Consider the following 24,260-nt stretch of genomic DNA (forward strand, 5'->3'; position numbering starts at 1 on the left):
TATTTTTTAAATTAATATTTTTTGATATTTTTAGATTATTTTGATGTATTAATATTAAAAATAACTTTTTAAAAATAAAAAAATATATTATTTTAATATATATTTTAAATAAAAAATACTTTTAAAAACCAATCACACTAACACTCGAAAAAACGCTTAATATTCATAGTCCCAGCTGATGATTAATAAATTAGTGAGGTGGCAATATTTCCGGGGAAAGAGAAACAGGGCATGAGAAAGAAGGAAGAAACCTGGTTTTTGTACTATTATGTATATTGTATGTGAATAAATTAGAGGCATTGTCGAGAGGGGACAATCTTAGTTGTGTTATTGTTGAAGTAAAAGGTTTAGAGTTGAATGCGGGATTCCATGTAGAAAGTTGTCGTAAACAATGATAGCACATCCAAGTATAAATAACCAAGTTTCTTACATAATTTATATGCATACAATATACAATAATGCGCAATAAACAAAAAAGCCCCCCCCCCCCTTTTTTTTTAATCAGTTTACAGATCAGATTTCAAATTACTTTTTAAAGTAAAACAATAGGGTGTTGGGTGTGTTTTTTTATATCATGATTTTTTAATTAAATAAAAAATTTGCTCAAACAATTTGTACAAGTAAGAGAATGTAAAATCAAGTCAATTCTAAGATATAAAACGATATTTACATAGTTTACAATAATAAAATAGCAAAAGAATAATTTGGCATATAATAAGGCTAGAATCGTGCACGGTCCTTCAACTTTTTAATTTGGTAAAATCAAACTCTCCACTCCAAATTAATTCAAATATTCTACCCCTCCACTTCCAATTAAGGTAACTCGTGACCTATCATCCAACACTTGGGCGTATTAAACAGTTAGATAAATGCAGCGTGTTACGACAATTGGAGACATATCCTAAATTGTCCTTAGTTAAATGTAAAGGGATTGGTTTTATCCCATTTAAATTCAAAAGTTTTATTCGATCAAATTATTTAATAAAATATTTTTTATTTGAAAATATATTAAAATAATATTTTTTATATTTTAATTTTTTTACATTAACACATCAAAATAATAAAAAGCATTAAAAAATAATTTTTTAAAAACAATTATAATCACGTTCCTAATCACCACCACCACATTGACAAATGAAAATTTGCTGAATATGCAGTGTATCAGCATGGTATATATATTATGGAACAAAAGAAAAGCTAAACTAACTCCTAACATCAGACAAGTCTGATTTTAAAATACGAATGAGAGGCAATCACAAGAGAAATTGTTTGATTTTGCTGTCGTCTACATATCTTCTTGATCATACTGTCCCAAATATAGTTTTAAATGAAGTATGCTTAGAAACAAAAGGAATCCGCTGAAGTTTACTTTGCACATTTGCCGGTGGTCAAATGAACACGTATTTTAGTCCAGAAAGATGCTGCTGCCTGTCCACCACAACTCTCCAGACTTCAACCAATATCATATGAAAGAATAATGCATTCTTCAAGCCATAATTGTTTTTGGTTGAAACGAAAGGAAATATAAATAAATAAAAAACTATAATACTTTCGTATTATGTCCACCCCTGATTTTTCTCACGCAATTTGTTTGATCAAGTCATTAGAAAAGCAAGCTGAGGAGATTGAATGCGTCCAAAAACAAGTCCAAGGGGATTTAAAAAAAAAAAAAAAGAACTATGAAATTGCAGGGTCATACTAAATGAGGTAAACAGAAAGCCCCAGACAAGATGCCAGCTGAATTGGAGCCAATAGAACAAACCAGCATTAAAGACCTTTTAACCCGTTTTAAAACACGGTTAAAATCATGTTTTATTAAAATTTATTTTTTTATTTTTTAATATACTATATAAAAATAAATTTTAAAAAATAAAATAATATTATTTTGATAAAATTTTAAAATAAAAATATTTTAAATCATAATGGTTATTACATTCCTAAATATACCGATTCAACCAGATCTGTATTTAGATCATGAGACATTTGGCTCGGGAGTAACATCTTTATAATTTTTTTGTAATGATTGTTTTGAGTAGTTTCAGCACGAATCCCTTAACACGAAGGTTCCCTCCCTCTCGTCCATTTCCTTGAATACATGTTGATACATCAAATAAATATAAAACACGTGTATATTATTGTCTGTTCAAGTGTTTTAATGGGTTTTTTTCTTTTTTTTTAGAGGAAGGCTTGTGGCACGTTTGAAACTGATCTAAGGGCATAGTGATCGAGATTCTGAGAATGCTTAGAAGCTCCATGCATGGGATGATTGACCGAGATTGGATGTTCTTTACGTTTAACCTTGTTATCGGAAGCTTCATGGGATGACTGAGAGTTAATTTCTCAATTAATGATTATTTTCCCCGCCTTTAGATTGGTTATTTTTTCTATTTTATATGATAAGAATTATATTTAAGGATCAGTATTTAATGAGCACAACTTATTGTAATTCTTTAATCTGCCCCATTTTTCAATACAAGTTTCTTTTCAATTTTATAAAATTTAATTCTCAATTAATTTAAAGTCAAATAATAAATTTAAAAATAATAATTAAAGTCAACATAAATAATTGTAAAATTTACATTTCAAGTTATAAAATCATAATAATTTTATAAAAATAAAATAAAAATAAATCATAAAATTTAATAACTAATAAATCTAATATTAGAAAATAAAATAAACAAAAAAAAAAAAACTAAAGTTGTAAAAAAAGAAGAGCCCTTGAAAAATTGTTGCCTATTCACAGGTCAAGTTTAACGTTGCCTTTTAACCTTGTCAGGAAATAAGAAATTTAATTGGCAACGCAGGTTAAGTGTAAGAATCAGTTAAATCCTTTGTTTTTATATATAAAAAAAAAACTCAATATCAAATCTTTATATTTTTATATTTGTTTGTAACTTGGTTATTTTTATTTCTTATAACACACTTTATTTTTCAATCATAAAATAATTTATCATAGATAGAGTTAATGAAAGAAGAAATGATAAATTTTCTAGTTAAAAAACTATTGCTCAATTTGAGAGAAACACATGGATGCCTGCTGCCCGGAGTCTGAACGGAGGAGGTGGTAACTTGCTATGCTTATTAAAACCATTATAACGCTCATCCAGATCGAGAGTGCAGCAACAAATTAATACTGGGCCTTCGTTGTCGCTTATTGTTTCATGTTTAACATACAAATTGATAAGCTCAAGCCCAAAGGGGTCGACACCGGATAGCAGAAGCCCAGCTACTAATTAACAAATAGAACACGGAATCTCATAGCTACAAGCATGCCCAAAAATATATCCCATCTAATTTGTTTCAGGAATCAAAAGCCCATTTATTGTTTAGTATCATTTATTTTCAAGTTTTTGAAAAAAAATAAATATAAAACCCGTTTGATTTTATTTTTTTTATTGACAAAAGAATCTCGTAACTGCTATCATATTTATTTTTTTTTGAAAAAAAGGTAGCATGTTGTTCAAGTCACCAATTAATTCCATCATCACACATTCAAGAATAACATTAAAAACAAATTAAAACTTGACAAAATAATCAAGAATAAAAAATATATATAAGAACAATATATATATATATATATATAAAAGAACCAAAGTCAAAACACCAATAAATAATAGCACAATTCTAAAAATTTGAATAACTTATTTGAAATTCAAGGGGAAAAGAGAGAGAAAAGAAAAAAAAAGATGCCATTAATGATACATTATCCACAAATAACGCCACACATCACTCCACGCGGAAGGAGAGACCTTGATGCTTCTAACACTATCATAAAAGCTATTGCTTGGATGATGAAATATGTCACATATACTATCAAATGACTGCAAACACCTCTCACATGCTAACCTATGCATTGCATGTGACAATCAATTTTAATTTTTAAACTATGTATTATATTTATTAAGACACTAAATTTTTCTTTATTTAATATCATTATAAACTAGAAAAGTCAAGATGAAAATATGAAAAAAACATTCGGCTCTAATTAAATATTTTTTTCTTTTAAGAGTAATTTAATTATTTTAATGTGCTTTAAAAACATATAAAGATCACGTTGTTACTGATTAATCTAATAATAATGACTAATGGACACGTGGAAAGATTATATTACCCCAACAACTAATTTATTGATTGTTCTAGAAGGGTATATTTATAATTATATTGTTATAATTTATAGTGTAATGAATTTATGTGTAGAGTAAAATCATGCTCCCTTTTCTTTTATTTTATTTTTTAATCTTCAACCTCTTCATTTTTGGTCAATAGATTTACTATGGAATTATAAGCGATACATAAGGCTTGACAAAAACATGATTTGGTACAAAGAAAATGGGTTGGATGGGCGACGAAGCGCGGGCCTTGTTCTGAACGGCCTAGCCTGACCAAGAATTCTTGGTTGAGACAAGCACACACCTGGCCGGCTACACATCCTAGGGAGAGGGAAAGTGCCATTTATAAGAAATTGTAATGTCACAATTCCGAAGGACCCTTTGCCAAATCCACACTTCTCCTTTCATTCTCATGAGATAAGCTATGAGTCGTTTTCACATATCGAAGCCAAACCAACCTGAGAAAATGAAACAATACACTGGATGCAGTGAATTATTTCCCATTAGAGACTGATAACTTTTCACATCAAGAGTGCTTTATAAAATAAATTAATCGTTAAGCTTTGATTATGCTCTGTTTGGATACCCTTAAAAGTATTGGTTAGCAGTAAATCTGCTAGATTAACATATCCAATTTGAATAAGAATATGTGTATATAATTTAATTGATCAGATTTTATATTTATTTTTTAAAAGTTATTAATTTGAATTTTACAAATTTTAAAGTTATTAAAAATTTATATAATTGTTAATTTTAAAATATATAAAATTAATTAATATATATATAAACTAATCTAAATACCTATATTAATATAAAAAATAAGCTGTAAGGAATTTCTTCTTATTTTTTCTCCCAGATAAACAAGTTCGGCTGTGGACAATCAGTCCGGAATTCGAGCATAAAGTAACTTAGAGTGGGTACTCGAAAGCAGCTATGTCAATCATAATTACACTTACAGCTTGCCATATACTTGCAACACTTACAGAATGCAACACTGCACCTTATGAGCTTGCATCACACAAATAAGAAATCACTAAAATAATTCATTATGGAGCCAAAAAAAAAAGTAAAAAAAATTGGCCAACTTTAGAGGGATCAGCTAGCAAAGATGGGGCTAATAAATTTACAAAAATTCATTAGTTTAATTCACACCGTTTGATGAAGTGGTAGGTAGTGCTATTCATCGCCCAAATTAACTTCTGCAGTGGAAGGTCTCGATCACTTAGGACTATAAAGTGGACCTATACTTCAAGGCCTCTACTAACCGAACAAGTTTCTCTACTTATCACTATCACTACTTAAGTAAGCAGGTTATGGATGCTTTAAATGGAAGCATAATTAATTACCATAATTGATTGATTAGAGGCTAAACTCACTTCACTCATTGAAGTAATAAATAGCTTTGCTTAGCCAATAGTATACTGACTAATTGAAATTGGCAATGCAACTTTATTGACAGTCTCTTTTATCTTTCGTTTTAAATGGACCATTGCATTCCTATGTACATTCATAAAAAATAAAAAAAATAAAAACTATTTTATAACTGATTATAATAAAATTTCTCATATTAATATCTGCACAGATCTCTAATAAACATTTTGATTGGGAAACTATAACAGTACGAGCCAAGATAATCTTAAATAATATTTTATATTATGATAATAATTGTTTTAAAAATATTTTTCATTTAAAAATTTTAAATATATAATTAGAACTAAAAAAATATTTTTCATTTAAAAATATATAATTAGAACTCAAATGCCAGAGACAACCCATCATGCGGCAGAAACCATCAGGCCAAACATACAGCAAAGAGTTTACAGTGCGCCATTAGCAGCATAAGAAGCAGACGTTGAACCAACAGCTAGCAGAATGCATGTATAATACATCAGCGAAACAGCGTAGAGTCAAGTATAAGCATGGCTTAATCAGGACACAAATATACGTGGGAACAACAATGCCAGAGAGTTCAGCCTGTATACCAGAAATAATGATTCTGGATCAATGGATTCCTGTATACCAGAAATAATGATTCTGGATACCTAATATCTATCAATATGATGTACAAACTCAACAGAGCTGGAGTGAAGTTGGGCCAAGTGCAAATAACATCTTTCCCATTTTTTTTAGAAATAATTAATTATATTTAACTATAATTGTATAAATTAAATGAACTAACCACTTCTCTTAATCATTTTCCTTCCGAGCATTAGTAAAATATAATACAACATACTTTCGAAGTTTTGTTGGAAAGTCTATTGAGCTTTGAGCTATATACATAATAAGAGATATAAAGCCCTTCCATCCTTTTCATTCACGATTTTTTTTTTCATTTTTAATAAGAATGAAATTTGATTCAAGCACTACCTAATATCACGCAAGATCTTACAAATTTCTTTTTAATAGAAGGCTCTCTAGATCTTAAACTACACAGTTGAGGTAAACCCTACCTTATATATCCCTTTTCTAATTAAACCTCTAAATAAATGGTAGAAATCTCAAATTTTAAGGAGATGGACATTCCATACACACTAGTTTTTCTTTTCTTATATATATATATAATTTGAAATTAGTAAATGTATGTTTTTATGTTAATGACAACTAACACAATTTTCTAGGGATAATTTACTTAATCTTATATATAAACGAATATCACATTGAACTTAGCTTCTCACACCATCCCTGTTTGGAATAGGATCAAGTAGACCCTAAAACTCAGCCTAAGTGATCCGCATTGCACTCAAAATTTCATGAATAAAAGGTGGAAACAGACAAATTAATGTTTTTGTTAGAAAAATGACATGATTTACACACACATAAAAAAAAAAAAAAGGAGAATGGTTAATTAGTGACAATCATAGTTATGTTACATAATATTTGTGTGGAAAAGGAGCTTGAACTAACCGACAAACAAGGAGAAGCATGGATTTTTAGTTTTCTTGGCTTGGAATTGAAGGGATATGAATAGGTATGGCAGTTAGAACCACTACTCTCTTCCCCTTTCACTCCCTCACTCACCACTCTCTCTTTCTGCCATAGACGTACGGACCTCCTTTGGTTTCTTTGACCGGTGGCACCACCACCACCACAATGTTGTAGAAAAAGTCTCTAGCCCTCTTAACCAGCTCCCACCACTTGTCATCACACTCCTCAACTATTGTTTACTCATATCTGTCTCTCAACCATCACTATATCTAGAAACTAGGTCTGTCTAGCACTCCTCTTAACCATACAACCCTACAGCAAGTTTTTCTACAAGAACAAACTTCACCCCGTTTGATCTCTTCCGTTGTTATTAGTTAACCCCACTTCTCTTAGTTGTCTATTTCTCTCTCTCTTTTTTCATTATATGCATGGCTTTGCTTGTGGATCAACAATCAAACTTCAAACACTTTTGTAAGATTTGCAAGAAAGGGTTTATGTGTGGAAGAGCACTAGGAGGGCATATGAGGGCACATGGTATAGGTGACGAGAATGGCTACGTGGATGATGAAGATCCTGCAAGTGATTGGGAAGATAAATTGGGAGCCAATGTGCCCCCAGGAACCAGGCGTATGTATGCATTAAGAACGAATCCGAATCGATTAAAGAGTTGTCGGGTTTGTGAGAATTGTGGAAAAGAATTCTTGTCATGGAAGTCTTTTCTTGAACATGGAAAATGCACGTCCGAGGATGCTGATCAATCACTTCTTTCGTCTCCAGGATCGGAAGATGAGGATGGCACGCCAAGAAGGAGTTGCGGTTGGTCTAAAAGAAAACGATCATTGAGAGCTAAAGTGAGCAATTTGAACTTAAGTTGCCCATCAAGCGAAGAAGAAGATCTTGCCAATTGCCTCATGATGTTATCTAATGGAACTACAGTTGATCCTTTAGAAACCGAGCCTGAGGAGTCTTGTGCATCGGCTAGTAAGGAAGAAGAGCGAAGAAATCCGACGAATTTTATGGCTCCTATGGAGCACAAGCCACCATTGGAGAAAGCCAAGGGGATTGCTAAAGGAATGTTTGAATGCAAAGCATGCAAGAAAGTTTTCAATTCACATCAAGCATTAGGTGGACATAGAGCTAGTCACAAGAAGGTTAAAGGATGTTATGCATCCAGGCTAGATAAAGGCATGGGTTATAGTGTAGCTGATCATGATGAAGATGCGGTCACACATGAAGAATTCTTTCCAGCTAAATTGACATCCACTTTGCAATTCGATCACGGTTCGACTCCTCCATTAATGGCTTCCGCTTCAAAAAGGAAATCGAAAGTTCACGAATGCTCGATATGCCATCGTGTATTTTCGTCAGGACAAGCATTAGGGGGTCATAAAAGGTGTCATTGGCTCACATCTAATACACCAGACACTTCATCTTTTCCCAAGTTCCATCAATTTCAGGACCACTTGGACCAAATTCAACAGCGACCAAAGTTCATCAACAATTCTGAGCAATTAGATCTCACACTTGATCTCAATCTTCCTGTCCATCAAACAGTTACAAATCCTTCAAACATCGAAGTTTCTACTGAGATTTATTTACAACCATGGACAGGAGTTGATGCAAAATTAAAGGATGACAACAATCATCAGCACCAAAACGAAGATCATCATGACGACAAAGACAACAATAACAACGATAATAATCATTACAGTACTTCAGTTCAGAATGTGGATGATGAAGCAGACAGTAAGTTGAAGTTAGCTAAACTTAGTGAATTAAAAGACATGAGCACTAGTGGAAGCTCATCTCCTTGGTTGCAGATGGGGATTGGTTCAACTACTAATCTGGGAGCTGAAAAATTATAAAATTTTGTGACTCAGTATGGGGCTTCAAATTTTTACTTTTTGATTCTTTAATTTGTCCAATTTTGTATTTAAAAACTGTAATTACAAACAGATTCGTAATTATAATTGTTACACCAGTCACTGTAATTCTTGGTTGGGTCCAAGAAACTTCAATCTATACATATATACCCCCCACCCCCCCACCCCACCCAAACACACACACTCACACATCACACACACTCACACATCGTTTTTAAATTTTTTTTTCAGTATAATGTATAATTTAATGTGTTTAAGGGGAGTGGCTGTACTCTTTGTTAATTATATCCTCAAATTATTCCAAAACGAGTTCAACAGAGTGATCCGAAAAGTTTTGTGGCTAAGCACATAGATAGGATGTGCAATGCTCTCCTTCTACCTCGTAGAAAAATTATAAGATGGGACCTGGTCTAGATTTAATCAATGTGCAATGTTGGAGTCTTGTATCGATATTTAGAAGATCAATGATTTTTTATTTTTTTTGGTTTCATTTTACTTTAATTAAAAACCGTTGATGATAGATACACTCACAAACACAAATCTATTAGCCTAATGTAAAAATAAAAGCTTAAAGGGAAAAAAAAATGGAAATAGTAGATGCATGATGATGCCTTAGAGATTTGTTTTTTTTCTAGAGGACAACAGAGAATTTTGCCCTTGGAGGGAAATAGAGATTCTCCATTTATTAGGATACCTTGTTCTTTGATTTTCTTTAGGTAAGAGAACCCACTGTTTTAACTAAACAATAAAAAAAAAGGTTAATATATATAAAAATATTGTTACTCGTTAAGTGGAAATAAATAAGGCTAATTATATAATGAACATAACCCTCCAACTATCACACAATTATAATTAGATCCCGTTTCATCAAAAAAATTCAGGATGTGTCATGATAGAGAAAATACTTGACCTTTGATACAACCATATTGATTCTTGTCATCAAAAGTGCAATATAGTACAATGAGTTTTCACCTAAGAAAATTTAATTTATATGTAAATTTTGTTTGTTTTTAGAAAAATATTTTTGTTTTTATTTTTCAATTATAAACACATACTAAAAAGTAAGTTTAAGGAAAATATGTTTCAATCAATTCTTAAATAGTGCAAATACGAAGAAAAATATTTTTCTTTACACCTTAACTTTTGCCATCACTCCATGACTATTATTTCACCACTCTAATAATCATTTTCTTATTATTATTTTATTTTAACTTTTATTACCGCAAAATTACTACAAACACTTATTATTATTTTATCACCAATATAATTATGATTTAATTATTATTCTACTATAACCCTGTATCATTATTATCATTTTCATCACTTTATTTTATCTTTTTATCATATTTTAATAAAAAAATATAAAATTCATAAAACAAATGTATTTTTGATGAAACTCAATCAATTTCTAGCCAATTTGTAATTTTTTAGTCTTTTACTTATCATTTTTGTATTTATATTTTTTAAAATAATATAAAAAATTGAAAAAAGTAAAAAAGAAAGAAAGGAGAAATGGATGGGGACCAATTTGAACATTGAAAACCCTAACCCCAAACAACTTAAAAATAAAGGAATTTTTTTGAAAACTAACTAAGTTTCAAGAAAGTTAATATGAAATAACACGATTTAAAAAAGTTTCAGGGGAAAATGATATAGTTTGTAAAGAATTGTTGTTTGAATCATGGTTATTGAAGAATGATTATTTATAATAATGATTTAAATAAAAACGATGATTTAGAATCGTAGTTTTAATGCAACTGTTATTCCCAATAGTGGTTCTTTAACGATTATAATTCTGAATTGCATTTACAATATATTCATAAACACCTTTGTATATGAGCAAGCAGTTAATACTATAAATACCCAAAATAAGATCACATTATGCAAGCATGCATTCATATAAATACCCCTTCTTGAAATATTCAAAGGGAACACCTTAACAATTAGATGATTTTGGAAAGAAATTTCTAAATTACCTGATAATTATTATAACAAGATTTTATAATAGTAAGTTAATGTCTACTGATAGTTCAATTAACATATTCATTTGTTTATATTTCAATTTCAACTCGATGTTTTATGGTGCAAGTATGCTAGAGCGTATATGATTCATATATTTGGTAGTATATTTTTCATGAATCTTAGTAGGGTGTATATGCTCCTTGTTCTAGCTATCATTGCTGGAGGATTTCTAATCAATTCTACCATATAGTTAGGATTCAGGTGTCCTTGCATGTTTGTATAGGCATATATATATCAAGATAGCTTGGAAAATTCAAAGCAAGTTGGAGGATATTTATTGCTTTTACAAGTAAAATAAATGCAATAGTTTATTATTTTTATATTATGTTTTTTTATATATATATTTGAGTTAGTTACTAATTGTTGTATGTTTTTTTGTACATAAAGCTACGATCGTGGAAGCATTTGCACTTGTAGGTTGATGTTGGAATTTTTTAATATTTATAAATGTTATGAAATAATTTTTCAATAAGTTGTGTGGAATCATTATTCAAAAAATAGTATGGTAGTTGCTTCAATTATATGCACATTGATCGTGGATTTACAGATATCAGTTGTCCCATTTATATTTTTTAAGCTTATTGAGATGTATTGCTTGAACCGTGTAATACAATAATTTGACTTTAAGCAACACATCTTGTCTAACATAGATACAAGTGATCAGTTGTATTTTATTAGTCGTTCGGGTAAGCATGCTGATTATAATTAGATGATTTATCATCCTCAGCATGTATCGATATGTGAAACACAAATATATTTTATTTTTAGAAAAGTGCATCTTGTAATTTCTGAGGAGGAATACATGGGTTGATACTTGGATATAACATGTCGAATCATTACACCTAACCTAACGCAAGTTCCTCCATGCAAGCAAATGGAGTATAAGCCATATGCATGTTGGATTCAAAATGTTATAAGTATTAGGCTTTGATAAAAATACATTGTATTTTATTTATAGATTAATAATTTCTATTTGCTTCATATTAGGTTGGACAATTGTTACATGATGATCAATGTGATGTTGCTGATTTTCATGATCTTGATGATGACGATGAAATTGCTTGTTACCATGCATTTTTTTTGTTTGAGACATGTTGTGCTACATTTGATATGTTATGAGAGACGTTAAGTCTAGATGATATTGTTTCGAATGATGAGACCACATAAACAGGTGGAAGTCGTGTTATTGATGAAGCTGGTCCATCTACTTGTCGTCGCAAACGACATAAATAGGTTCAAATGTATTATTATGTTATTTATAAATATGTTGTGTTATTTTTCTAATTAAGAGTTATTTTTTATAATATTATTTTTTTTAATTGTCATATTGATTTTAAAGTTGTCTTACAAATTATACATCTTTATATTTAATTTATATAAGCATGATTTAATATCATTAATTAATAAATAAACATGTGAACAAATTATTTAAAATTTCAAATCATCTATTAACAACTTAAGAAATGCACATAAATTAAAAAAATATTTAAAAAATACATGTATTAATTTGGGATTATAATTAATAAATAAAAATGATGTTAAAATCATTTTTATTTCAATAATGGATTTGATGTTCGGTAATTTATGATTTTGTTTAGTTTTTAATTGTTGTAATTTAGATTTTGTTTCATATAAAATTTTGATATGAATCGTGCTGCTCGACACAATTGCTATTTACCATAACAACCGACTAGCAATTATAAACAACTGTTATTGTTATTAGTGACCGTTAACAAAACTGTATTTTTAAAGAGCTGTTGAGTCCATAGTGTTCTATTTTTCAAATATTTTTCTTTTCCATGCTTTTTTATTTTTCAAACTGTGATAGTTTGAAAAAAAAAACTTAAATAAATAAATAATGATAAAAAATATAAAAAATTGAAGTTTATAGAAGATGGGAGAAGATAAGATCAGATTAAATGAGAGGCGTATAGAAGAAATAGAAAAAAAATAATTTAAAAAGTAAAAACGTGGCAGTGTCTCCCTTCTCTCCTTATTCATTTTTTTTCTAGGGAAAAAAACACCTTCTCCCTGCCCGATCCCGATTAGCACACCCAGCCATCCACCATCGCCAGCAGCCCCTGCATCTCTTTCTCTTTCCTCGAGTCACAGATCCCACCTCTTCCTCCACGCCAAACACCACAAAACACCAAATTCGACAGCAACCGACCAACTGGCGTCGAGAACTCCCTTTCTTATCAACGAACAACAACACGAAGATGGCTTAGTAGTGGAGACAGTGAGAGAAATCAAGAGAGAAGATGAAGGAGAGACAACAAACATTGAAGTGACCAAACTCCATGCACAAGTGGCAGTGAGCCTCACCACCGGCATAGAAAGGAGTAGAAGGAGCAACGCACACGATCAACCACCAGACATGCTTCCACCCTTCATCAGCGTACCACGAACCATAGTCCAACAATGTTAGCAACGCGTAAGCTACACTTGTCGACGCTGAGTCCTACTGTTCCACCCATGTTTTCCTCTCCTCGGCGATCCTGACAACTCCATAAGGTAGATTTCAAATTCCCAACATTTTTTGAATAATTATTGTGGTGTATTGTCGATTTTTATGTCATGTGATGGGATAAATTTTAATGCGTTGTTATTAATATTTTATTGTGAATGGTTGTGGATATTATTGTGCGGCAATTTTAAAAGTATGATTTTGAGAATTTAATTTTAAAGTGGAATAAGGTTAAAATCAATATCCCATAATAGATTGATTGAGGGGTTTGAGTTGTAAGAAGTTCATCCAAAGTCTAATGATTTAGTTTTGTGCGAAAACTTGATGTTGTGATATTGTTTTTGAGTATTGTGTTTGGATTGGTATGTTGTGATTTTGTTTTTTATTTTTATTATTGAGTTAATCAATATATTATTTAAATTGAGATAAAATAAAAATATTATTTAATTAAAATTATTAATTTATTGAGTATTAATTTATCAATATTATACTATATTTACATCTAATTAGTTAACATGAATTGAAAATATTTATCTATTTATTTATTTTCCTTTTTTATATAAAAACTCAAGTGATTTAGAAATAAAAATGAGCTTATTTCTTTAAAGAAAATAGAAGAAAGAAAACGGAAATCAAGTCACAAATAATAATTTAGATACCATTTAGTATCATTTAGTATTGTAATAGCTTATACTTTTTGTTGAAGTATATAGAAAAATCATTGGGTTTGTCAAATAATTTTTTTTTTATATTGGGTCTCATAATTAATTTTTTTTAAACATTGATTTAGTAGAAGCTAAAATAATGTATTTTTCATTTATAAAACCTTTGTTTTATTTATTTTACAGCTTGTATATTTTTTATTTACATTAAAATAATGAAAGTAATAGTGTGTAAAAATATGAATAAAGGAGGGTATTTATTTATCAGAACAATTTTAATTATATGAATAAAGGAGGGTATTTATTTATCAAAACAATTTTAATTAATGAAACTTTTGTTGTTATCAATAATGAATTCTTTGTTTGCAAGGCATTATTATTCCTTACTTGTGCAATTATGATGTTTGTATATATCTTTCAAGATTTCAATAATATTATTTTAGTTTAGATGCACTTCTAAATAAGATTTTTAAATTAAAATAAAAAAACTTAATTATCTCTCAATAAAGTGAACTTAAGATTTATATTTGAGAGGAAACACAAGGCATGAAAAGAGAAGAAAAACACTAAAAATAAGATGAAGAAGTGTGTAAAAATCTAGAAAAAAAAGTGGTAGTAGCTTTTGTAGTTGTGATTTGAAAAAGTTATTTTATAAAAAACACTTTTGGTTGAGGTTGGTTTGATATTTATATATGTTTGGTTAAAAATATGACTGAAATTGATGTTGAAATAAAAGTAATTTAATGTGTTTGGTTGGAATGCTTTTAAATTGAGGTTATAAAATAACTATATATATATATATATTGATGGTTTTTAATTTAAATATTATATATTTAGCTACTACTATTACATTATAAAATAAATAATACTTTATATAAAATATTTTTTATTATTCCATTAAACTATCTATAATTTCATCATTTACGAGATTTATTCGATAATAATTGCTTTTTTCATGATCATGCAACAATATTAAGTAAAATATCATCAGAAACAAAATTGAAATTGCGATTAAATTCTTCAAATGTTACGTCATCATGTGATCTTCTTCTGATTTATACAGTGTCATTGAATAATGTTAAACACTACTTTTTTTTAAAATAAAACATGATTAAAAATAAAAATAAAAATAAAATTTTTTAATTGGTCAAACCCGATTCAATACATTGAAGTGTGGATCGGACTTGATTCGGATATGGACAATAGATAAAAATAAAAATAAAAATTAAATTTTTTAATTAGTCGAACCCGATTCAATACATTGAAGTGTGGACCGGACTTGATTCGGATATGGACAGTAAAGTCAGTCTCCATTATTTATTTTTGTAAAAATAAATAGTAGAGAGTGAATCAAGACAATAAAAGAAGGGGGGAGAAGAAGTTTGAAGCTGCTTTTGATAAACTTTTGTTTTCAATGTAAATATAACTAGATTCCATAAACATTAAATTAAATTTTAATATTAACTAAAAATATTAGTTATGTGGTTTGCTTTAAAAACAAAAGTTATTATGTAAATAAATATCCTTTTAAAAGGGATCAAAAATCAAGTTATGATAATATGAAAGGATGATTGAGTTTCTAATTAAGAAGGTTATGCTCCTTTGAACTCCACGATGAATTTATGTTAACATAAGAAGATTAATGTAGGAGTTTTTTGAGAAAATAAATATTATTTAATTATTATTATTTCTTCTTTTTTACCTTAGGATTTTTTTTATTTAGTATTATTAGTCTTTTCTAGTTTTTCTATTTGAAGAGAATTTTTTTTATTAACTATTAATAATTTTTTTTCTATATAAAAAGTTGTATATTTTCATGGCCAACGAGATTTATATGAATAAAAATTAAATAATTTAAATATTATTTTATAATTATAATATTCTTAGCTTTTAAAAGTTTGACTTGTAACGAACAACAACCAGGATACAGATTTCCACGTTCATTAATATATACCCATACTAATGGATATGCTAACACATTGACTATAATATCGATATAATATTTAATATATCAACATACATATTGATATATCCACTTATAAAATATACAAATTGAATTAAAAATCGCTGTGGCGGTAAAATCACTAATATCTCACATCTGCACCATAGTTTTGTGAGATGGCGACATGTCGTCATGTCCACACTAATGATACATTCAAACATGGAGTTGTTATTTTACTTGGTGTTTAAACTCGTATCATGCTATCCTAATTAATGAATATATGTTGACATTGTTAAATAAAGTAAATAATCTTTTGCTACTTGTCTTCTTCTTCTTCTTCTTCTTCAAAATTTCTTACAAGTTCGTTCCAATATCAAACAAGAGCAAAATCAAATGCACTGATGAGGCTCCATTATGTAAAAATACTGTGTTTTTTGCATGGTTAAAAAGGTATTTTTTTTTTTGAAGATTTAATCTAGCTAATAAAATCATTTCGCATATGATAAATTTATTAATAATTACAAAAAATTAAAAATAAAAGCCATCATACTTTAAAGGTGGCTTTAGACTTGTAACACTATAAAGTGGAATATTATTATGATGTATATGTTTTTTTGAGTAATTACTGCTTTTGAAAATATTTTTTAAAGGGATACTTGACATTGCTAAATTAATTGAGGGAGCATATTAGTTTTCATATATTTTTTTGACAAAGTTTAATGGTTTTTTTACCATTAAAAGCAAAATGACATACACCTATCACTTGGAGGTATTTTTGGTGTTTTAAATTTAATTGCACAGTAAATTATGGAACTTACCCTATAAGCCAAAAAGAAGAAGAGAGGGGTGTGCAAGGAAATTTATGTATTTTCCTTTAGAATATTGTGCCCCTCCTCTTAATCTTTTTAATTTACTTTTTAATTTTAATTTTTAATTTCATTAACAAAAACTACAAGAGGAAGGGGGTTTTACTCTCTCTCTCTCTCTCTCTCTCACACACACACACATATATGTTTTTTTTTCCAATCTAATTAATAGCTTTATTTGAGTCTTTTTTTTATCCTTTTCAATCGATTTGTAAATTTTATTTTCATCATTCAACATTAGAGTTATTGAGGATTGAGGTTTATAATTTATTTCAATTTATTTTTTATGAGATTATCTAATTCTCATTGTCCGGACTGAAGATTTGACAAATTAACTCTATTGTCTCAAGTTTTTTTTTTCATTTCCTAATTGATTTTTTTAAATTTTATCTTTTAACATTATATTGATTGAGAATTAGATCTTATGTTTTATTTCAACTTGCTTTCTATGAAATTATTCTTATCTTATAACTGAGTCACAAATTTGATGGATTAACTCAAATTAACTCGAGTTGTTTTTTATTTTCTCTTTTTTCATCAATTTTTTTCAATTTCATCTTTGAGAATTGAAATTCATAATTTATTTCAATTTATTTTCTATTAGGTTATCCCGATTTTATAATTCGAGTCACGAGTTTGTCATGTTAGCTTGGTTCAACACATGTTACTTTTTGGTCTTTTTTTTTAAAAAAAATTTCCTTCAATTTCATTCTTTAACATTGCATTTATTAAAAGTTGTGCTTCACAATTTATTTTGATTTACTTTCTATTGGGTTATCATAGTTTCATGACCTGACATGTGGATTGACAAGTTAACCCAAATTGATCAAATATGTTGTCGTCTTAATACTTATAAAAATAAATATTATATTGAGTATTTATCTTGAGTCAAACTCTCATATTTTTAAAATCCATTGTCCCGACCCGACAGGTCAACCCGGGACCCAACTGACCTGATACTGGAACCGGGTCAAGTTTAAGAAAAAATAAAGAAAGTCAAAAACTCGGTTGACCCGGTTTCAATCCGGTAAAAAATCCAGTTACAACTTATTGACTATTTTTTAACCAAAATGATATCGTTTTGATTTATTAAAAAAATTAGGATTGACCCGATCAAAATCCGGTGACCCGAGCCTTGGGTTAGGTCGATCACTGGGCTGAGTTTAAAAACTCTACAAACTATATTATTACTGGTTGTTCGATTTATCTTTGGACTTGTCAAGTTGACTAGGCTATAAAAGGACAATTCTCACAAGGTTTCAATATTATTTTCTACTAGAATATATATATATATATTAACATGAGCCTATGGCACAAGCAAATAATCTAATGCATGTACTATCTTGAGGAGACACCATTTCTGTTCCAAAGAACGTATAAACTGGGAGTTACCACATGGACCGCGTTTTGTAGGAAGAAACGGGTGGTACTCAGGAGTGGGAGGACCGGGTCTCCCAACCCCTAACCAAACGGCATTTACTACTTTCCCATGGAAAACTCCTCTCTCGAAGGACAGGGAACAAGTTAGTTTCCTTATTGCTCATTTCCCACCCTTCATTTGTTTTTCCCATCGAGACATTTCAACAATAGATCCAAATTTAAAGGAAAGGTTCCCAAAGAAAAGTTAAACCCCACCCAATTTGAATAAGCACACATTTTACTCTTTATAAATAATAATAATAATAAAATCAACTCTCGAAAAACAAGGGGCAGCTAATAAAGCAGGACACGTAATTTCCAATTCAGTATTTATTGGATTTAATTACCAAACCTAGTGATCATACCACACTATTTGAATTATTAAATATGGGATTTGGTGATTTTATGAAGAAATTTATTCGTGAAGGGTCTTAATCGCTTGTTACATGTCAAATATCACAGCGTGAGCGTGTTAAAGATAATGGGGTCATATATATATATAAACAGAATAAGCAATTTTCTTGACCGGTACAAGTAATTTGCCATTAATTGTTTTAAATCTCGGGGATTCATTTCCAGAGTTGAAAGTAACATAAATCTAATTTTGGACGATTTTGTTTCCCATTCCAACTCTTAATTCTTAAATAATTTGTTAACCCAAACCCTTCTTCTTGGTTTTTTGGACAGAACTATGGTTTGCTTCTTATGTCTCCAGAACCTACATTGAGTTTGTATATTGTTATAGAAACTCAAAACATGGATTCTTACAAGATCTTCGATGAAAATGCAAAGTTTTTTTTTTTTTTTAATGTGTATGTAAGAAAGTGAGGATTTTAGCGATAAAATTAGAGAAATTGAAGTTCATGACCAAGAAAAAATTTATGAATATATTATTTTGTTTTTTTCATTCCCATTGTACACTGTAACAAATTATTTTTCCATTTAAAATAATATTAGGTAGAAAGGGCAAGTTAGGAAAGAAACGAGAGGTGAAGGTTCAAAGAAGAATGGTTGGGAATAAATTCAGAAACGGGCAAGCCTCGCATGTTACATGTCCCTCTTTCTATCCCTTCGTGCAAAAGCTTTAATTAAGGTGTATTTAATTTTTTTTAATTTATAACGTTTTGAAGAAAATCAATTACTCCTCTCGAAAAATCAAAAACAAATTAATTGAAAAAAACAAAACATTTCGATCTTTCTTTTTTTCTTTGTATATATCTCTCTTGGTGGAGGAATGCTTGTCACCTACTCCTTTTAGTTTCCACTCTTTCCCCTATAGAAAAACAAAACTCCTCAAGTCACAAACTTTTTCACAAAGAAGGAAAATCTCTCTGTTTTTTTTTATCTCTGTTTCTTTTGCTCTGTTTTCAAGTTGATGGAGAAGCACAAGTGCAAATTGTGCTTCAAAAGTTTCTCTAATGGCAGAGCTTTAGGTGGTCATATGAGGTCTCACATGTTGAATCTTCCAATTCCTCCAAAACTAGAAGATCAATTCCCAGATATTGAAGTTAGTGAAGATAGTGAATCAACTTCATCTTCAGAGGAAGAAGCGGAAGAAGGAGAAGAAGAAGAAGAGAAGGCTGTTTTTTATGGGCTAAGAGAGAACCCAAAAAGATGTACTCGCTTGGCAGATCCCGAGTTCTCTTTTGCAGCTGTTGATGCTGGTTCTGTTGTTCTTCAAGATAGAGAAAGTGAGACCGAGTCATCAAAGAATCCTACAAGAAGACGATCCAAGAGGACTAAGAGCTTGTTAGAGCATCATCATCAATATCATCAACAAAGACCCAGGCAAGAGCAAGAGAACAACATCATAATAAAGAAGCTTGAATTCAAGAAAATGGGCAGTATTAAGGCAGCAGCCGAGTCATCGTGGGGTCATGAACCCGAACCGGTGAGTTCAATTTCTGGCACTACAACAGAAGAAGATGTTGCTTTCTGTCTTGTGATGCTTTCAAGAGACAAATGGAAGAGAAAAGAACAGGAGAATCAAGAAGAAGAACAGGAATTTGAAGAGGAATTAGCAGAAGCTGAAACAGACGATTCTGATGAGTTCAAATCTTGCAAGACAAAAACTAGAGGAAAGTACAAATGTGAAACATGCAACAAGGTGTTTAAATCCTATCAAGCTTTAGGTGGTCATAGAGCAAGTCACAAGAAACTCAAGGTTTATACACCAAGTAAGGCACCAAAATTGGAGCCAACAGAAAATGCAGGTGCCTCTACTTCTTTGCCAGAGAAGAAAACCCATGAATGTCCGTATTGTTTTAGAGTATTTTCATCCGGGCAAGCTCTTGGTGGCCACAAAAGATCTCATTTAATCGGTGTAGCAGCTTCTTCAAGTACTCCTGCGAGAAGTGCCACAAAGATCGGAGACAATAATTGGGGTTTCATAGATCTTAATCTTCCGGCTCCCCTTGATGATGATGATATTAGCCAAGTTGATCAGCTCTCTGCTGTGTCTGATGCAGAATTTATTAACTACGTCAAACGGTGAATATCTTGCTTAATCTTAGTATGGTCTACACAAGAAACGGGTTTGATCCAAAGAAGGAAGAAGTTTTTTACTACTTTCACTTTTTTGCAGGATCTAAAACTATGCAAATTTGCTTGGGTCAATTGAGTTACATGGTTCTTGTTAATCTCAAGACTATTTCTTACAGTGATTCATTTTATTTTATTTTGTACTGTCTTCCTGTTCTGTTTCTGTAACGAACTGATGATGAGTTAAATCAGCATCCACGAATGGAGGAAACTGAATAGTTTTTACATAAACTAAGCTGTTCTTTTTCTTATAATTTAGTGTTACAAATTCTGGGTTTTGTTATTCTTAGTGTTTATTTTTGTTTTGATGAAGTGCAACGCGTCGTTGTAACTACTGATGGCTGTTTCTATTCAAAGTTCCAGCTGTTTCACAGGTCATTTTCTTAACTTGAAAATAGTCATTTTCGGAGAAAGTTTGATCATAGACCTTTATTTAACCTCTTTTTTTTTTTTGTAATATATCAATAAATTCTGCCTATGGAACTGTTTCATTTCATGATAATTCTTTTCTTTTCTTTTTTCCTCTCTCTCTCAGCATTTTCTTGCTGCTTCTCTGTCTCTGTCTGAAACAGTTTCAAGCTTCTTCTTAACAGATCTGCTGATCTATTACCAGAGAGGGTGGGAAGGAGAGATGGCGTTTAGTTAATCACTTGAATAGCCTTGAAACTGCATCTGATTTACATTTAATAACTTTCCAAATCTAATTAAAGTTGATTGAGAGGAAAAGTGAATAAATCTCTTTTTCCTTTTTTTTTTTATTTTATTTATACACAAGGAGTAAGCCTCTTAGCTTGGCACTAGGCAGCAGTGCCGCGTTTTGCTGCGGGCCATTTTTTTTTTAACGCGATGCATAAAAAATATGAAGGAATTGCAAGTGTTTGTTACGAGACTCTAGAAAATAAAATAAGACCGGGTGACCCAGGAGCATGTGTGTAAATATATGTATTTTTTAAAGCGATATTTCTATATTTTCATGTAATATTAAGCTGACTGTATATTGGACCGGTCTTGGTTATCCAAAAATTACCCTAAGTATTTTTAAGTTTGATTCCATTTTTAACTACTTATTATAATTTGAAAAATTATATTGTATATCATAAACTTAACATACACGTTAATACTTAATATTATCACTAAAAAAATTCAACAAAAATTATGTGATTATTTATATGATTTCATTGTTTTTCATTTAATAATAGAAAAAACCCTCCCTAACTCAAAACCGAGATCTATAACAACATAGAAACCTAAAGAAATCATAATCAATGGTTGCCTAACAATTATGCCATCCCCTCGAAATTGACTCCTGAGAGTATAAAAAAATTTACGTCAACCCCACCTCAAAATTATTTCAATTTCTCATATATTTTAATGGTAACTAGTTTTTCCCTGGGTTTTCCCTATAGATCGTCTCATTAACTGAAGAAAATGTACGGATGTGGAAAGGGAGGCGATGGTCTAGGAAAAGGAGGAGCCAAGCATGTTCGTGATAACATTCAAGATATCACAAAGCCTGTAATATGTTGTCTTGCTCATAGGGGTGGAGTCAAGCGTATCAGTGGTTTGATCTATGAAGAGACTAGTGGTATTCTCAAGCACTTCCTTGAGAATGTTACAAGATATGAGATGTTGTGACCTACCCTGAGCATGCTCGCCGCAAGACTGTCATTGCCATGGAGGGCGTATCTTTCGGGTTTCTATATGGGAATGAAATGGTGGTGGTTCGATTCCATTTTTTGATGAGTATCTTAATTGATTTAAAGAGAGAAAGAAAAGGGATAAAATTACATTAGTTTTTCACATTTGGGTTTAAGAATTTTGTTCTTCTGAAGAAGAGAAAGAAATTGTAGATGAAGATCATAGACGGAGAACAAAACTAGTGAGCCAACTCTACAAGGGTTTAATTTCATCTAGAAATTGAAACTTGACCCAACTAGTCAGGGTCAAAAGGTTGAAAGCTGAACGGATAGCTTGGAGTGCAGGGAATGTATTTTTCAACTTGCCAAAAAAAGGTGACGTAATTAAAGTTAATGAAGCATGAAAATAGGGTGTTTAACTTAGCATTGCTAAATAACTTAGTGGCTATTGAAATTGGCACGGCATAAGAATAAGTCCAAGAGACAGATGGTTAAGATAGACAACAGGTGGCTGCATGTATTCTTACTAAGAACTGCTAAACCATGGCCATAAATTCTGCTAAGAAGCATGCATTCAGGGGGTATTTTATCATTTTAGCACAGTCGGTAAAAGTATAGGAAAAATAACATAATAGAAAAGTATTTGAAAAAAAATATAGTTTTAACGTAACCGTGATTTTGAATATTGATTCTATAAATAACACTATTGAAAATAACTGTCGTTAACTCAACAAATAAAAAATGAAATTAATTTACATGCATAGAAATCAACATAAAATTCTATAAAAATACAATGTTCAATTTATGATTTTTAAGATTCAATAATCACGAACAAAAGGGAATATAAGAGAGAAATGAGAGAATATAAACTATAAGGTATGAGAGAGAAATAATTAAATAAAAGAATAGAAAGAAAAAAATGAGTTATTAAAGACATATTGAGATTCTGTTTTTTACACATTCAATACTATTAAAAAAATCTAGATAATAAAATTTTAATTGTATTATGAAAAACTACCCAACAAGGTTATAATTAGCTAATAGTCTTGTTTGGGGTTAATAAAATCCTAAAATATCTTAATCTAAGATAAAATTATTAACTAATCATGATTTTATTTCATAGTGTTATTAAAATCATCTAATTAATATTTTTTTAATGATATTAGATGTATAAAAAAAATCAAATATCTTCAATGACTTATTCTTTTTTCTCTACTTTTTTTTTCTTTACCTTTTTATGCCACATCAGCTTATTTATCTTTTTATTACTTTACCAGTGGACTTGAATATCATATTTTAACTATTAAATCTTTATATTAATTTGTGTATGTATTAATTAATTTGTATAATACATGCAAATTTAATTTGTGAGTACGCAACTGCTATGAAAAATAGCAGTTGTTACAAAACAAATATCCAAATTCGCAAATATATTAAAACTATGTTGTTTTCTATATTCATTTATAACCCATGTTATTTTACCAAAACGACAGTCTTATTGTTTTTTTTTTTAAAAAAAGAAAAGAAAAGAAAACCCGCATGCAGGCCTGATTACTTGACACAGAGTGAGCGAATGACTGTACCTTCCTTGTTAAGTTACGTGATTCACTAGGCACTGTCATTTCTCTAGGATGCTAAAATAAACCGTGAGATTGTTCTTAATTTGTCAGTTGATTTGAAATCCCTGTATTATTTCTGGAATTTTGTTCTAAGAAGATTTATTTTCCTTACTAATAGTAAGGGAGAGCATCAAAATTGATTTGCCAATATATGGTGATTCCATGGGA

The 24,260-nt window shown here is 30.1% G+C and overlaps 2 protein-coding genes across 2 annotated transcripts; both read left to right on the forward strand.

The window, feature by feature from the left end:
• The first annotated feature begins 7,117 nt into the window (after positions 1-7,117).
• Positions 7,118-9,010, forward strand: LOC105120777 (zinc finger protein ZAT4-like). Its single transcript, XM_011019151.1, has one exon. It carries the CDS (start codon positions 7,463-7,465, stop codon positions 8,897-8,899), a length of 1,437 nt encoding a protein of 478 aa, XP_011017453.1. The 5' UTR covers positions 7,118-7,462; the 3' UTR covers positions 8,900-9,010.
• Positions 9,011-19,546: 10,536 nt separating this feature from the next.
• LOC105120778 (zinc finger protein ZAT4-like) lies at positions 19,547-21,119 on the forward strand. Its single transcript, XM_011019152.1, has one exon. It carries the CDS (start codon positions 19,671-19,673, stop codon positions 20,787-20,789), a length of 1,119 nt encoding a protein of 372 aa, XP_011017454.1. The 5' UTR covers positions 19,547-19,670; the 3' UTR covers positions 20,790-21,119.
• Positions 21,120-24,260: the final 3,141 nt, after the last annotated feature.

This window comes from Populus euphratica, unplaced genomic scaffold (assembly GCF_000495115.2).
Source record: "Populus euphratica unplaced genomic scaffold, PopEup_1.0 scaffold6.1, whole genome shotgun sequence".
NCBI classification, from domain to species: domain Eukaryota; kingdom Viridiplantae; phylum Streptophyta; class Magnoliopsida; order Malpighiales; family Salicaceae; genus Populus; species Populus euphratica.

What these genes read in the sequence shown, in the direction of transcription:
- LOC105120777 (XM_011019151.1), top strand. Translation starts at nt 7,463, where the DNA reads ATGGCTTTGCTTGTGGATCAACAATCAAACTTCAAACACTTTTGTAAG.
- LOC105120778 (XM_011019152.1), top strand. Translation starts at nt 19,671, where the DNA reads ATGGAGAAGCACAAGTGCAAATTGTGCTTCAAAAGTTTCTCTAATGGC.